This window comes from Diceros bicornis, chromosome 9 (assembly GCF_020826845.1).
Source record: "Diceros bicornis minor isolate mBicDic1 chromosome 9, mDicBic1.mat.cur, whole genome shotgun sequence".
Lineage (NCBI taxonomy): Eukaryota > Metazoa > Chordata > Mammalia > Perissodactyla > Rhinocerotidae > Diceros > Diceros bicornis.
Genome location: NC_080748.1, coordinates 56,593,988 through 56,610,746, shown reverse-complemented (window position 1 = coordinate 56,610,746; position 16,759 = coordinate 56,593,988). Strand labels below are relative to the sequence as shown.

Here is a 16,759-nt window from a genome sequence, read left to right as displayed (position 1 = left end):
ATCCTGACTCCTTCAAAATCAGCCATATTGTCAGCAGGTAGCATACAGCTGGATGATGGGTAGGAGGGAGAAGATAGCCTACATGGAAATAATTTTACTCTAAAATGTTATTTAAACTAATTCACAGGACTTGATTTCAAAAAACAAATACAGTGTCATTATACCTCGCAGAACAAGTGAAATAATGAAATAGTTGACAAAATACAAAATTGCATCAATGTAGAGGAGGCATTCAATTTAAAATAAAACCATTTCCTCTTTGATATCTTTATTACTGTCCACAAAGTATTTTTATGAAGGAAGCCTAACCACAAGATTTCTTTTTGGCTCTCCCTTCTGTACTGGGTTGGTCTATGTGCTTGAGTACTATCTGCTCCCTTATTTCTGGTATCTCAGATTCAACCAGCTTAAGCTGTATCTTCATATTTAAATAGGGTAAATGCTTGGTAGTGTTTTCTTCATGTCCCTTTCTCTCTACTGTTGTCAATCCTTAAATTAAAATCTCAATGTTTACTTACTACTGTGCTTCTGTAGTAATCTGTTTTAAAGCCATGTTTAATTCAAATTGTATGCTTTCAGTCTCTAAAATGTCTATATTGTACTGGTGGCTACCACTTTAAATCAGTCTTTAATATATAATTTTTTAAAACATCATAGGAATAAAAATCAACTTTTAAGAGACACAAACATTGCTGAGAACATTTGTTATTAAATAGGAATAATAAAGTATTATTTTTTAAAAGTGTGATTTTGGTGTAGTGTTCATGAATAGCATGCACTTGTTAATAGGCTTTTTAAATATTTAGATGGAGCAAAGAAATGTTAAGAAACTTAAATCTGATTAAATATATCTAACCTTTACTTACTCACTTACCTTTAGCAGTAGTTCCCATTTTTCTTTACCTCTTTATGCTGTCCAAGATCAAGCAATTTTTTTGCAAAAATTCTTTTCCCATAAAACAATTTTATAAAATTCTTCATAATCTCTAAAATTCTTTCTATAATCTACAGCATTAATTTTTTAAAAGTAGAGATGTGTACCTGTGTAGTTCTTTCCATGTAAATCTATTCCTTGTTAGTGCTTTCTTTGAAATTTTCACTTACAAACTATTATATTTAGGGAATGTGGCTGGAAACGTACTGTTTTCCAGTTTTGGCACCAAATAGTGTAGATATTTTTTTTCCTCTTCTCTTCTTCAGCATCATTTAAACTATTTAATATACATAGTCTCACAAATAAGGAGCTATCATCCATCTAATTATATTGTTTCCTATTTTTAAAAATAATTTCCTGTTAATGTCCTTTGTATTTAAATTTAAGGAAAAATGTCAGAATTCATTTTTAAGATACTGTTCATTTTAGGTAGCTCATATTCCTTTTTTTCTTATAGGTCTTATAGATTTTTATATTATCCATCCAAGCAAAAAGAGTTCATGCTTTTAAAAAAATATATAATTTCTTTGGCAGTAACAAATTAAAAATATGTATTAATTTATTAATTATAATGTAAATATATTACTAAGTTAATAACATATACTTTGCCTCCCTTCAATTCTACATTAAAAATAAAACCCTATTCATGTTATTCGCTTATTTTCTACATGAAGTGTACTGGATGTGAGGCAAGGTAATCTAGTCATTGTTGGGCATTATATGGAAGGCATCGTTTACTACTTGTATGATATTGAGTCAACTTATAGATTCTTCATAGACTCTGTATTCTCCCATGCTGCTGCTAGATGCTGTATATGAATTCACATGGATTTGTTGTAGGTAGACTGTTATATAAGATTATGGTGGGTGCTTCCATTATTAAAACAACATGGAACATTTCATCCCTATTTTGAGCATAACGATCACCAACTTCCACACATTTCTGAATTGGCATAGTTTTATTTAGTGTTTAACTTTAACTGAATGTCATAAAGCACCGTTTACTTTGCCATTTGGAATGTTAATTAATAACAAGTTGTAGTTTTGACTGTTTTGCCTACTGCAGGTGACCAACTGAGTGCCATATTGAATTCCATTCAGTCACGGCCCAATCTCCCAGCTCCTTCCATCTTTGATCAAGCTGCAAAACCTCCCTCTTCCCTAGTCCACAGCCCATTTGTGTTCGGACAGCCCCTTTCCTTCCAGCAGCCTCAGCTTCAGAGTAAGTCTGTCAGTCTTACCTGCCTCATCAAGCCATTTCTGAAGCTTTGTTCTGAGTTGTTTCAGTTACTAGTTATTTATCAACTCACCTGACTGGTTTTATTTAATGAGGATGTTATCCCTTCCCACATTTCTGAAGCGTTTAAGCTGTTCTGAACTAAGACATTCTGCAGCTAAGACATTTATTTTTAATCACACATTTTTTATTAAGTGTAGTTATTAAAATATGACTATTATGCTTTCTATTCTAATTCCAGTATAAGCAAATACGTACTATAAAACATGTTAAGAAAAACGTATTTGATTTAAAATTTTCTTTTATAATATGCACGACTATGCTAAGCATCAGTTATAGGGATAACTTTCATTCATTGATTTACATTGGATTTTTGTTACCTTGCCCCAAGAGAATGATACCTGTTTTACTATACCAGTGGGTGGAGGAGAGACTGTACTGGGCAGGTTTGTTTATTTCTTTTAAGTGAATTTGATATCCGTAAAATGTATGGCAACTTAGGTTTCCAAATTTTCTCAAATTGTTTCTTCTCTTGCTTTTTATTTTTTTGTTGTTGTTATTCTTGTTCTTAATATGTTAAACTGATCATTTGATTCCAATTCTGCCTTCTAGGATTGCTCTAGCCCTTCATCCATGGTAGTAACTCACATTGATCTGGAAAATAGACCCAAACAAATTACACTTAACTGAGTGTTCTTTTTTCCTAATAACCTCCTGAGGCTTCCACATGAACTTCCCAGAGCTCCTTGACAACAATATGCTCTTCTTGGCCTTCAGTTCCTATGTTGGCTGTACAGTATACAAACACACTCACTGAATGAGATAGCTTATGAAAGTCTCAGCTTGCATACCCATTGTTTGGATTTAAATGCATGACCTCTTTGCTTTAATAAAGTACATTCATACTTAGGTCTAAGTTATTTTTCTACAAAAATACTTTGATAACTGTTATTAGGATTACTTAAGAGAATGCCAGCTGGTTTAGTTTTTATGAGGAACCAGGGTGGTATATAGTTAGCAAATGATGTTATTCATTATGATATTATTATCTACCTTAGGTAAAAAGTGTATAAGAGTATAAACTTGTCTAGGTTTACACTATACGTTAGACAAGTTTAATTAATGAAATTAATTAGTTCAGAAACACAAGTAGTATCAATTTCTAGCTAATTATCATCACTATTCATATATAATATTCACTTGAATGTCTCTTAAAAGAAGAATTTCAAGGAAACATAAGTGTCACATGTGTGAAATAGTTTTTTCCTTCCTTGAGAAGCATTATAGAAGAATGAAAGAAAAGTGAAGACTTAGTTTACTCATTTTATGGAGCAACAGACTTTTTACATTTAGATGTACCCAGGTTGCAGGAAGTTTTAAAAGTGAGGACAAGAAAAAAAGAAAAAGGAAAAACATCATAGTCTGGCCAAATATTTGTATTAGGTATAAAACTTTAAAAGAGAAATTATGCTGATAATGTCATAGCAGCAGCAGGCAAGAGAACTAAGGAATAAGGACCTTTTTGTTCTTGCTAAAGGGTCATTGCAAGTCTTCACCAAAAAAAAGTGTATTTACTACTTTTATTTTACCAAATCATTTAATAAAATATTTCAGAACAAAATATAAAGACTATACTAACGTCAGATTTGCCTCTTTCAAAGGATAATAGGTTTCCAACTGACGTTGTGTCAATATAATTTTATGCATATTGTGTCTAAGTGTTATGAGTCCGGTACATCCTTTACCACCATCTTGGAGCAAATGTGAAATCATGGCCTAGAAATGTCTTAATTACCAGTTTTCTGAATCACTGTTTGCCTGTACTTCAACAACGGGAATTACTTAGATCTTTTTACAAACCTCTTATTCTCAGCAGAGTATCAGTAAAATTTGACTTCCAAATTCCTGAAACCAGAAGTCTTAACCTTTAGCATAATTTAAAAAAGTATAGAATCTAAAAATAGTTTTAATTTTTTAAATAAATTAGAATTGTATTAATTACATCATATTAGGAAAGTTAAATGTGGCAGAGTGCTCATTCAGACCACCTAAATAAGATATTCTTTCCTGAACTTCACCTCCATCCATCCCACCAGCATTTCACCTTGCTTTAGAAGATTTATCCGTAGTGAACTTGCCTTTACTAATTAGTGAAATGAAAATCATTTTTGTCTTATACTTTTGTGATACTAAAATTAAACATTAGGTATAGAAGACCATGTTTACTAATTTTTGCTTATACTGATAGTCACCACCGTGTACTAATTACTGTACTCAGGCACTTTAACACATCTGCATTTAAGATAATGTCTCCATTTTACAAGTAAGGAAACAGAGATTTAGAGAAGATAAATGATTTTCCCTAGAAGCATACATAGTAAAATGGTAAAGCCAGACGTGAGGCCAGTTCTACTGACTATGAAGGCCGTGTTTTTAAATATTCAGCTTTGCCTACTGATAAATAATGCAAAATCTGTTCTTTGATGTATATTTTTAAAATTTCTATCATCTAGAGTATTAGCTTTTTTGGATTTACTATTTTTTCCTTTATAATTTAATTTTAAGAATGTAGCATAGTTTGAAATGAAAAAAAGATTTTTTAAATATCATAACTCAAGTTCCCCATTAAGTAGACAAGTTCTACATAAACACACATAAACTGCCCCACATGTTAACTTATTTAGCATTTCTATGAGCATTATTGTCAGTAATTCTTTAGATTTTTTTCCCTAAGGCATAGTTTTTTCACTAATCTTTGGAATTGGTATTTAGTTATTCTGTACATTAGGTTAATTTGATAATATTTTAAATTAGCAAAATTGGCCAGCCTTGTGGCGTAGTGGGTAAGTTCGTGCGCTCCACTTTGGTGGCCCAGGTTCACAGATTTGGATCCCGTGTGCAGACCTACACCACTCATCAGCCATGCTGTGGCAGCAACCCACATACAAAATAGAGGAAGATTGGCACAGATGTTAGCTCAGGGCTAATCTTCCTCAAGCAAAAGAAAGAGGAAGATTGGCAACAGGTGTTAGCTCAGGGAAACTCTTACTCAGAAAATAAATAAATTAGCAAAATTATTTTGCTATATATGGACACATACAAATTATTTTGATTATTATTCTAGTGAAATAGAAATAATTACAAAAATAAAAGTTACTAATTTTCCGTGTCTTACTGTGTGTGTATATGTGCAAAGGCATGAGAGAGAGAGAGAAGTGTATATAGACTTTTTCTTTACTATTCTATAATTTACTTAGCTCTGTTATTGAGCACAACCTACATGTCAGCCACTCTTCTAAGCACTGGTCACGCACAGAGTCCAATTGAAGAGGCTTTCACAGTAATCCAGGTGTGAAATGATGGTGGCTTTACCAGGGTAGTAGCCAAAGAGATGGTAGTAAATCATGGAATACTAAATATATTTTGAAGGAGAATCAACAGGATTTGCTTACAGATTGAATAAGCGATGAGAAAATCAAAATAGTGCAGGGTGAATCTAAGTTTTTTGCCTACACATTTGGAAGAATGTAATATCCATTTTCTATGGGGACTGGAGGAGAACCAGGTTTGGTGGGCAATAACAAAGGCTTAATTTTGGATGTTACATTGGTAAGCTACTGTTGCATAACAAACCATCTTAAAACTTATGACTTAAAACGAGCACAGTTTAGCTCACAATTCTCTGGGTTGGCAAATTAGGCTGGGTTCAGCTGGGTAGGTCCTTTGGTCACGACTAGGTTCCTTCATGCATCTTTAGTTAGCTAGATGGTTTTGCCTTGGGAAGTTGGCTGGCCATTGGCTGGCATGAAAAGGGTGATTGAGTCAAGTGTCTTATTTGCATGGACATTGCAGGATTCTGAGAAAGCAAAAGCATGCACAATCTTTTGAGGCTTAGGCTTGAAACTGACACATCACATCTGCCACACTCTGTTGGTTAAAGCAGGACACAGGCGAGCCTATGTTCAAGGATGGAGAGATAGACTCCACTTGTTGATAAGAATTGCTGCAAAGGGGCAAGGATACAGGCATAGAAATAATTGTAGCCATGTTTGCAGACAATCTATCCCAGATATTAGTTCCTATTAAATCCAGTAGAGATATCAAGCTGAGATCGATATATGACTTGGAGTTCATTGGAAATGTCTGGGCAGAGCATAGCAGTTGGGAGTTCATTGGCGTATAGCAGAATAATTTGAGAGTTCTTATATATAGGTGATATTTAAAGCCTTGAGGGTGGATTAAACCAGCAGGAAAGTAGAGATAAGTAGAAAAGAGAAGAGGCCTGAAGACTGAGTCCTGGGGCACTCCAATGTTCAGAGGTGGGAGGGAGGAGGAAAAATCAGCAAAAGAGACTGAGAAGTGGCCCTAGAGACAGGAGGAAAACCAAGTGAGTGTGGTGTTTCTGGAAGCCAAGTGAACAAAATATTTCAAGGAAATAGTGATAAGGTTGCTAATAGGTCAGTGAGGATTGAGAATGGACCACTGGACTTAGCAACGTGGAGGTCACTGGCGATCTTGATAAGAGCAACTCCAGTAGCATGAGATGCCAAAACTTGATTAGAGTGGGTTCAAGAGAAAAAGGGGAAAGAAATTGGAGACAATGAATATAGATATATCTGTCAAGATTTACTGTAGAGGGAAGGAAAAAACATAAAGTAAAACCAAGGAAGAGGATGTGAGATCTGGAGAGATTTTTGTTTTGTTTTTTAATGGAAAAAAGGTGACATCAAGTTTGTTTTCTAATGAGAATGATCCAATGGAGAGAAAAGTTGCTGATGCAGGAGAGAGGGGAGAATTGCTGGAACAATATTCTTGCATAGGAGAGGGGATGGGATCCTAGTGCAAAGTGGAAAAGTTGGCTAAGTAGGAGCACAAATAGTTTATCTATCACAACAGGAGAGAAAGAAGAATGTACAGTATTAGGAGCTTCAGAATGTCTCCTCTATTTGTTTTCTTTGGGTTTTTTCCTCAGTAAAATAGGAAGCCATCATCAGCTCAGAGTTAGTGTGGGGAGAGTATGCTGGTGGTTTGAGGAAAAAGGAGAAGTTATGAAATAGTAATAGCTAACACATATCAAACATTTGCCATGTAACAGGCACCATTTTAACCACTTCAAATGAATCGACTTCTCTGATCATGTTAGAGAACATGATTCACTTGAGAAACTTCATGCATTTGTAGCTTAGAGTGTGAGTGCCCAGGTGACAGTATCTTACTCTAGAGAGGATGGGGCCGGATCATGAAGGTTCTTGTACACGATACTTAGTAGTTTAGACTTTATCCTGTAAGTATAGTGAATAAAATGGAGGGAGCAGATGACGGAAACCTGTAGTTCTGCAGAATTTTAAATAAAAGGAATGATGTGGTCAGTTTACATTTGTGAAAGATAACTGAAAATATTATGAAAGGGAGAATGTTAGAGGCATGGAGTCCAAAGAAAAGCTACAGGGCTTAAAACTAAGGTAAATTACAGTGGGAATGTAGAGAAGGAGCAAGTTTAGAAATATTTAGGCAGTAAAATCCATAGGACATGCTGATCACAGTTATGGGAGCCAATCTAGAATGACATGCAGTTTTCTGGCTTTGTTTTGAAAGATAATGTATTTACCTAATACCAATACACAGAATAAAAAGCAGGTTTTGAGGAAAAATGAGTTGTTAGGTAGCTTAGTTCCAGTAAGCTGTAATATCCTCTGAATATGGGAAACATATTTAGCATTTCCATAACTAAAGATGGCATTGTTGACTGACAAGTTGAAAATATATCAAGTTATTCATATCTACATTTTTAGTAAAAATGAATTATTAAAGCATTCTCATGATTTTGCAATTAATTTATAAAGCATTTTTTAGAGAATTTTCAATTATATTTTCATGCTAGGTCTCCCATATCTTCCACTTTCCTATTCTTTAAAACTTCTACACTGTAGTATATCTCATTACTTAGGCTTAGCAAAACTAAAACTAAATGTTTACCTTTTTTTTTTACAGTTTTATTGAGGTATAATTGATATACAAGAAATTGCACTTATTTAATGTATACATTTTGATACCATCACCATAATCAACTAAATGTTTATCTTTTAAATCAGACTTTTCATTCCTTATCATTAGGGATTGTCTTTCTTCTCTCCCCTCTCCCTTCAGTTTATTTAAGAAATATGTCATATGACGGTATAGTTAATTTCTAGTGTTCAAGGGGCCTGAGAAGTCATCTGGCTCTCGTTTTGGAGATAAGAGAATTCTCAGTGATTTTCCCAGTTAGCTGGCAAACCTAAGACTTGAATAAGAGAGACTATTAACTCACTCCAGTGATTTTTTCCTACTACACCTCAGTTAACTTAGATAGACTGTAAAAATTGGAAAAGACAAGAGGTCATTTAATCCAACTTTCTTTTTCTTCCTTCCTTCCTTCCTTCCTTCCTTCCTCCCTCCCTCCCTCCCTCCCTCCCTTTTCTTATTTATTTATTTATTTATTTTCCACCCAAAGTCTAATTACCATCCGTCACCATACACATGTGCCCTCCTCCTTCCCCCTTCCCCTCTGGTAACCACCAATCTATTCTCTGTGTCTATGTGTTTGTTTGTTGTGGTTTTTTTGTTTTTGTTTTTTTATCTTCCACATAGGGGTAAAATTATATGGTATTTGGCTTTCTCCATCTGACTTATTTCACTTAGCATAGTGCCCTCAAGGTCCATCTATGTTGTGGCAAATGGCAAGATTTCATCTTTTTTTATAACCTTCTTATTTTATACTTTAAATCCCTCAACAACATCCCTGACAAACTTTGCCAGATAGGAAATTCACAGTATCACAAGGCTGTTCTGGTTGTCTGTTCTTCTAGTTTGTTAGAGAATATGGAAACAAAAATCTACCCCACCGCCCCCAATAATGAGAATGGAACAATGCCTTGACTTGATTTGTAGTTAACAATTTCTTCAGATTTGAGGCAGTGAGCTGGTGCCTGCTTTTTTCTTCTTTCTGCAGACATAGGTATCTTATCCTAAAAGCCTTTTGGTTTTGCTTTTGCTGTTGTCTGTCTTTGTGCTAGATGAGTATTGCATCCTTCTGAAGGGAGGGCATAGTTCCGGTTAATGTTAATCACCTGGTCAAAGTGTCTGATTTCTCTGATGTATTGTTACTGCTTTTTCCCTTACAACTAATAAGCACTTTGTGGAGAGCCAGATTTTTATTTTTGAGAGCATCCCCAGCCTTCTTGTGTCTCAAGTTACTGCTTAAGGAATGGTACTTAATCTTTTCTTGCAATTTTTTAAAGTTATTCTTTCTAAGGCCTAGGACACATACATATCAAATTTTGCTCCAAATTTTCCTTGCTCAGCCATCACAAACTCTGAAATTATATGCTTTTCCCTAATGTTGTATCCCTTAACCATATTTACTAGTGATTTACTATATATTCAGTAATATGCTACAGCAAGTATGTTTTATGCAAGTGCAACTGTGTCTAGAAGTCATTTAGAGACACATTGTATTTTGGGGGTTATCCACCTTACATATTTTTGTCCATCTTCCTTTCTACATTCATATCATGTGGATTAATGTTATATTCTAGTGAAAAGCTTATTTATATTTTATCCTAAAGTTGGAAATTTTTGTTCCAGCTTTCATTCTTTTATAATTCATTTAGTATACTAACATTTATGTAAATAAATTTTAGTTCCTATTTCTTAAGTGTTTTAAGCTCCTTTAGCATTCACATAATTGCACTTTTCTCCTGATACATGCACTAGGATTCTGGATATACTGATTATGCAGTGATCTTGCATCTAAAACTGTCAGTCCAGACAGCTGCTAGCTAAGAGTATGTCATTATCATCATGTAATTATCATGTATTACCTTATTTTAAATCCTCCAAAACATCAATAGACAAAAGTGTAAATAGTAATTATACTTAATTATGCTTATTTGTTATCTGCATGTTGTTTAGTTACATCTTCTGGCCAGGTTGAAGGTTAATTTATATATTGTCTCCTCAAGAACCAATAAACTAATTTTTTATATTTTTAAAAATAAATAGTTTTAAAATAAGTAATTTCCAGAATCTCTGGAATATGTATATTGTATACATATAAAGTATATAATATCCAGAATTATAATTTAGACTTAAGCATTTACTGCCAATTGTAGGAGTCTATACTGTCAAAAATATCTGATGTTCTATTCAAAGAAGAATACGAATGTACAATTACTGGGATTTAAATCGGGTGAAGAAAGTCAAGAACAGTGTTCCTATCATTCTACCATAAACTTGACAAAATTTTATCTTTATTGTTTGTGAAGGATCTATAGAAAATTAGAAGATTTCTTTCTTATGTCTTAAAAAATATATACACACACATAAATGTAGGTATGTATAAGCATGAAAAGAATACAGTGACATTTGAACACTGTCATAGACTTATTTATAAAATTTCCTCAAGTTCTTTCAAATTTCTATGGTAGGCTTAGGATTCTGATAGTAGTTTTATTGAGACTATAAAGTTTGTAACTGCTGTACTGTCTCCTCAAGATGAGAACCAGACAACTAGAGAAGCACAAATAGATGCTGAAGATTATTTCTGCCGTTTGTTATTTGTAGCATCCCAGGGGAATGGTCTGTGAAAAAATTCCCATCAGTATTATTTCCCTGTGTGAATATATCAGGGAGACTGATATATGCAGTGTGATTAGATGCCTGGCCTCTTGAATGCAATGTATTTCCATTACAGAGCCCTTTCTAACTAATATCCTGTTTAACCTTGCCTGCCAATAATTTTGTAATGTCATAACTTGAAGATAGCACATAATAGGAAATCAACAAATTTAATGTTAAATTTAATGTTTCCTTTTTGAAATAACTGCCGTGAGTTTTACTTCGTATAGTTGTGACATCCTTGAAGTACGATACTTGTGGGAGCTTATATCAGAATATAGACCTCCAGTATATTACTGACTTTTAGTTGTGAAATTTAACAGGTCTGATCATTGCGTTATGGTTGACTCGACATTGAAAAGGAACATAGCCATTTTTTAAATCCCAGAACTGCAGTTTTGTGTACTACCACCAGATGGTGACAGGTGCCTTGATTCTTCCAGTTTATGTCCCAAGAAGGTCAGGGTTCTGATATTCACAACAAAACCGCAATTTATCTTTGTTAAACAGACACGAGGATGCTTTCCTTATAAAAAAGAAAAGTTATATTGTTGTATTATCATCAGTACCTAGAGAATAATATTTTGAAGTACAATTTACAATGAGCTCCAAGTTTCTGTGACCAGAGAATGAGTGAAGTCTCCCAGGAAACTTGATACTTGGGATCCAAAACAAAGAAAACAAAGAATAAATGGCACATAAAGAACCATACTGTTAATAAGGGGTTATTTTATACCAAAAAACATTAACTTCAAATGGGTACTAGAGAAAAATCTTTTTTTAATATTGTTTTTATTATTACTCTCTTTACTTAACTATATGATGCACAAAAAAAGAATCAAATTCTACAGAGATGAATTTAATAATTGGTTGTTTTGTCTATAAAACAGGATAAAAAATAAAACGATTAATTTCCATCAGATTGAAAGTTGATCAACTTTTTCTTGTTCATAGATATCAGTGTATCTCTTAAGAATTGCTTCCCTTTTTTAAATTGAAAAATAGAAATCTTTTAAAAGTTAACTTCAGTCATATGCCGCATAATGATGTTTTGATCAATGAGGGTCCACGTATACAACGGTGGTGTCATTAAGATTAGTACCATGTAGCCTAGGTGTGTAGTATCTCTACCATCTAGGTTTGTGTATGTGTACTCTGTGATGCTCGCAGAATGGCGAAGTTGCCTAACAGAGCATTTCTCAGAACATATCCCTGTCATCAAGTGACACGTGCCTGTATATCAAAGTATGTTTAAACATGAGCAAATTTTGTAAAAATCAAATGCGTAGACGTATTGTTTGCAGTCACAGTTTAATTTCTTTAGGCATTTAACAATAACCTTTTTTAGATTTTCAAAAAATGTTTTTTCTTCTTCACTCTGAATCATACCTAGGAATCCAATCTCTCTAGGCTTTGTAATATATTGAGAAGACTTCAAGGCTGTTCTGGCTTCAAAACCTTTTCTAGGAGTTTATCCTTAAACCTCTAACGTCTTATCCTACAAGTGTCCTTGTAGTTTTCATGTTTATGTTTATGGGTGCTTCCAATTAAGGTGGTATTCTGAGTTCCTGCTCCAGTGTCCTCCTGCTAAACCCAGTCTTTACAGATTTTAGTGACCAAGCCATGAGACTGTATCCTTACATTGGCAGTTTGAATTCCCCTTGAATTAATTCTTCCAATCAAAAGCTAGCACCCTCCTGACTGATATTTTCACTAAGAGTTGCAGACTATGTATTATATGATATTTAAATAAGCATAAGAATTCCTTTTGCAGCACCTGGTACCTTTTAGGTTGTATAGACTTCAAAAAGAAGGTTGCTCAAAAATATTAAAAATGTAACATTTTTTTAACTTAGATGAAGATGGCTTAATGGCCTGTATCTCATATCTCTCCATATGCTTCTGCCATTCTCTCTTGAACCGACTTGAACCAACTAGAAATTGCTCTAGTCAGTCTTTGACTTTGTTTTGCTAAGTTCAGTCGTCAGTTCTAAGATGTCATTTTACTTGATCTGTCAGCAGTGTTTGACAGAGTTGCTGTCTCTTTCTTCCTTGAAACACCTTCCTCTGCCTGATGGATATTTCCTACCTCATCGATTGTTCATTTTCAGTCTCTTTTCTGCATCCTCCTCTATTCTGTGTTCTAGGAATGTCCCAGGGCTATGGTCTTTTCTAGACCTCACTCCTTAAATGGTTTTATGCAGGCATAGGATATTATCCAACATCTGCTTGCTTTTGACTTCCAAGTTTATCACCACGTGATCTAGTATATATTTACTTATTCATTGTCTCTCCTTTCACCTGAAGATAAGTTCTGTAAGAGCAAGGACTTTATTTCTGTTCATCATTGTATCCTCAATTTCTAGAACAATATCTGACACATAATACATACTCAGTACCTTACATGGAATGACTTTTTGGTTTATGAGTAGTTGATCTTTAATAATGAATCAATCAACTGTTACTTTTTCTGTTTCGGGAAAAGTATATGTTGTATCCAATTTTTTATTTCAATAATATTAAGAAAGTTATCTCCTTCTTACCTGAATTTATTTCAACTCAGTTGATTACATTTATTTTAATTAGCATGATTTAAAATTTTAAATAAAATAGTTTTTTTTCAGATTTAGATAAAGGTTTTTTTAGCATACTGCTTTTGAAAGACTACACTTTAAAGGTTCTAGTAATTCTTTGGAAAAAGATAAATTATTTAGTTTTAAGTACTTCATTTTCTGCATGGTAAATCATTAATGTGTCTAACATTTTTCAGTGACTTGTAATTTTTTTTGCTTTGTGTGTGGTGTGAAACTTTTTATAAGCAAAATTTGGTATCTCAGGATCTACAAAACAGACACTAACTATTGGGGTTAGCACTAACATTTTTCACTGAAAGTGGACTCAGAAAATTAATCAACCATAAATGTCAACTTGGGTCCACTATGAGATACATACTGGAAAAATCATAGCATGTGTCCATACAGAAAACCAGGTGACAATAGGTTAAACTGTAAGTAACATTTCTTTATCTTTCACTATTAAAAAAAAAATTTACTTATAAACTTTTATTTATAAGTAAATACGCACCAAATTAAAGAAAACCGAGTTAAAGAAATATTAGTCTAAAAAAATGCTCAAATTTGTTTTATCAGAGCTATGAGCCTTACTTAACTTATAAGTTAACACATTTGGATCTATCGTTATTAATCTAAATTAATTAATTTGACCTTTTTTTCAGTTTTAATTTTAGAGAAATAGAAACTTGTTGAAAAATTTAGCAGAAGATAAACTATTTAATAAGTTAATAGTTGCGCATACCATTTGAAATGCTTTGTTTCTGCTTGTGTTCTCTGCTGAATTTTTTTTCCATTGAATCTGTGCTGCTTCTTTGCCAATGTTTTCCACTGTAGAATCTCCATCTCGCAACCTTGCTTCTCGTGAGCGCATTTACAAAAATTATGGTGTAGCTGGGCCTGCCTCTGCTCTCTCATCTCTGTGTCACAAACTGAAGGGTGGGTATGCGTGCATTCACGGATGGGCCATTCTTAATGAACGTAGGAGGTTTCAATAAAGTTTTAGTTCACCTCAGTCATTTTCATCCCATTCCATTTTTTAAGATTAAAGTTTATCATTTTATTTAAAATTTGATACTTTGACATAATTTGTGATGTATCTATTCAATATTATAGTATTGATTATCTGAATTAATATGTACGTTTACTATGTCTATAGCTTAAACATTACTGTTATTTAATTTCAAAGCTATATGAGGTCTTAAAACAAAATACGTATATAGAAAGAAATGCCTTATTTGAGGAATTGTACAATCATTATTATCAGAACAAGACGGTATATGTGTAAGGTACAAAGCATATTGTGATCTGTTAGAATATAGTATCTTTTGTGACAGGTTAGTCTTAAACTCATTTTTGTTATGTAAAATAATTTTCCTGTTTTAGTTTTTTATGGGAAACACTTTGATAATTAAGTTAAAGTTTTTAGTTTAATTTAGTTATCAGGGCATATATATATGTATAAAACTACCTGTCCTGTCTGGCATGAGTCTTCCTTATGGTATTTTCTTAGTCACTTAGTTTTAATATTTTAAACTTAGAAATGTTTAAACTATTGTCGATTGATAGAAGTTCAGACTATTTAAAAATATGTTTTTGGTCTGTTAAAATACTACAGATGCCAACTCACATATTTTTGTCTTAAAGTAATAGTCAATTGAACTTTTAAAATCTTGTATTTTAAGAAAATGTTATCAAAAAGTTTTGCAGCCGTGGCTAATGTATTGCATAAGTTTTTCAAGTAATTATTAATTTTCTTTTTTCTTAGAAATGAGTAAAACAGTTTTACATTTCTCCTTTGTACAGTTGACAAATGATACTACATAATATTCTAATGTAATAAATAGTATTCTAGAACCTGATCTCTATAGTAATAGTGTTAAACTATATATAACTAATAAACTATATATTATGGCATGTCATATTACCATATAGTATTATATTATGGTATATTATAGTATGGTATCATATAACCTGATGATTTACAATTTGGGCATGAAAAAAATTATGCAGGTCATTAATGAATGAATACTTAACATTTAACATGTTTACTAATTTGTTTGAATGTACTAAATTTCTGTCCTGTCCTATATTATTTTTTCTAAAGAATTTCTTTGAGGTTAGAAAATTTTTGGCCCATTATCACTTAAACTTAGATATGATAAATATAATCATTAAACTAATCATCACTGAATTAAGTGATGAATGTGAAAGTATTGTGTATTATCTAAAGATTTTTAACAAAGTGTTTATTTTATTGATATTTCAAGCAGCCACAATATGACAATTTTTAGTAATGCTTGCTACCTGCCTCAAAACTTTTGAAACCCAAATGAAGAAGATAAACATCAGTTAGCACACGGGTTTATGAAACTTAACAAACTTGACATATTCTTTTTTAAAAATATATGAAAAATATTTGAGGAAAGTAAATTTTTCAAAAGAATTTAATTATAATTTGACAATACATCTCAGGAAGAAATAATTCCACATTATTTATGTGCCTAGACTCCAACAGATATTCAACTATCACCACTTACAGTACTTAAGAAAATATTCACCACTGCTGGAGGTATAGATATAAGGTATACAGATGCGTATACTCTCTAACCCTCTCTGTATAACAAACATTTTTGCTAGCATATGACAAGTGGTGTTCCTTATATTTGAAAGAGTCCATTATTCAGCCAACCACAGAGGAGATTTCCTTTATGAGGAATTACACACCATTAATTTAGAAACTAAACCTCTTTCAATTCACGAATTTAGAGAGAGGAGTGCCAAATATAAAAGATTTACTACTTACTTGTCTAGATTCACCATTATGTATAGTTCAGCTTCTGAAATAAATGTGATGATGAAGGCATTTGCAGCTATCAGATTAGTTATAAAAATCAGTACTCCAAACCTCACACACTCAAATTAGAGGCAAGGTCTAGCCTGATGTTTAATTCTACCAAATACAATATATTTGTTTATAAAATTTGCTGTATGGATCTATTACTAGATCAGTAAGATGGCAGCAGTTTCTTGAACTACTTTTGTACAATTTGAGAGAGCTTGTTTATCAAGATTATCTTTTTATCTGTGCTCTACCAAGACAGCATCAATATCTAGAATTTTTTTCTATATTGTGGTTTTTTTCACCACTTTCTCCCCAAATTTAGCCTAGTTTCATATACTACTCTTATAAAAAGTACACATGTATGATAAATGAAATTCATGATCAAATAATAAATAATTGCAAGAAACTGAAGAGCATTATATTCAGTATAGTTACTTTTATTCATCTAAAGAATGAGAGTAATTATTCTAAACACTGGCATGTTGCAATTAAAATAAATATTCAGTTCATCAATATGC

General features: G+C 32.8%; 1 protein-coding gene across 13 annotated transcripts in view; it reads left to right on the top strand.

The window, feature by feature from the left end:
• Window positions 1–16,759, top strand: part of MYCBP2 (MYC binding protein 2) — a 256,327-nt gene that overhangs the window by 188,947 nt on the left and 50,621 nt on the right. For 6 of the 13 annotated variants that reach the window (XM_058548329.1, XM_058548334.1, XM_058548327.1 and 3 more), the window contains 2 exons: window positions 1,977–2,156; window positions 14,234–14,335. The exons of 2 other annotated variants lie outside the window; for them this stretch is intronic. In XM_058548329.1, the coding sequence (XP_058404312.1) occupies window positions 1,977–2,156; window positions 14,234–14,335 (282 nt within the window). The remainder of the gene's footprint in view (window positions 1–1,976; window positions 2,157–14,233; window positions 14,336–16,759) is intronic. 5 more of the 13 variants (XM_058548336.1, XM_058548330.1, XM_058548326.1 and 2 more) reach the window with 4 other exon arrangements.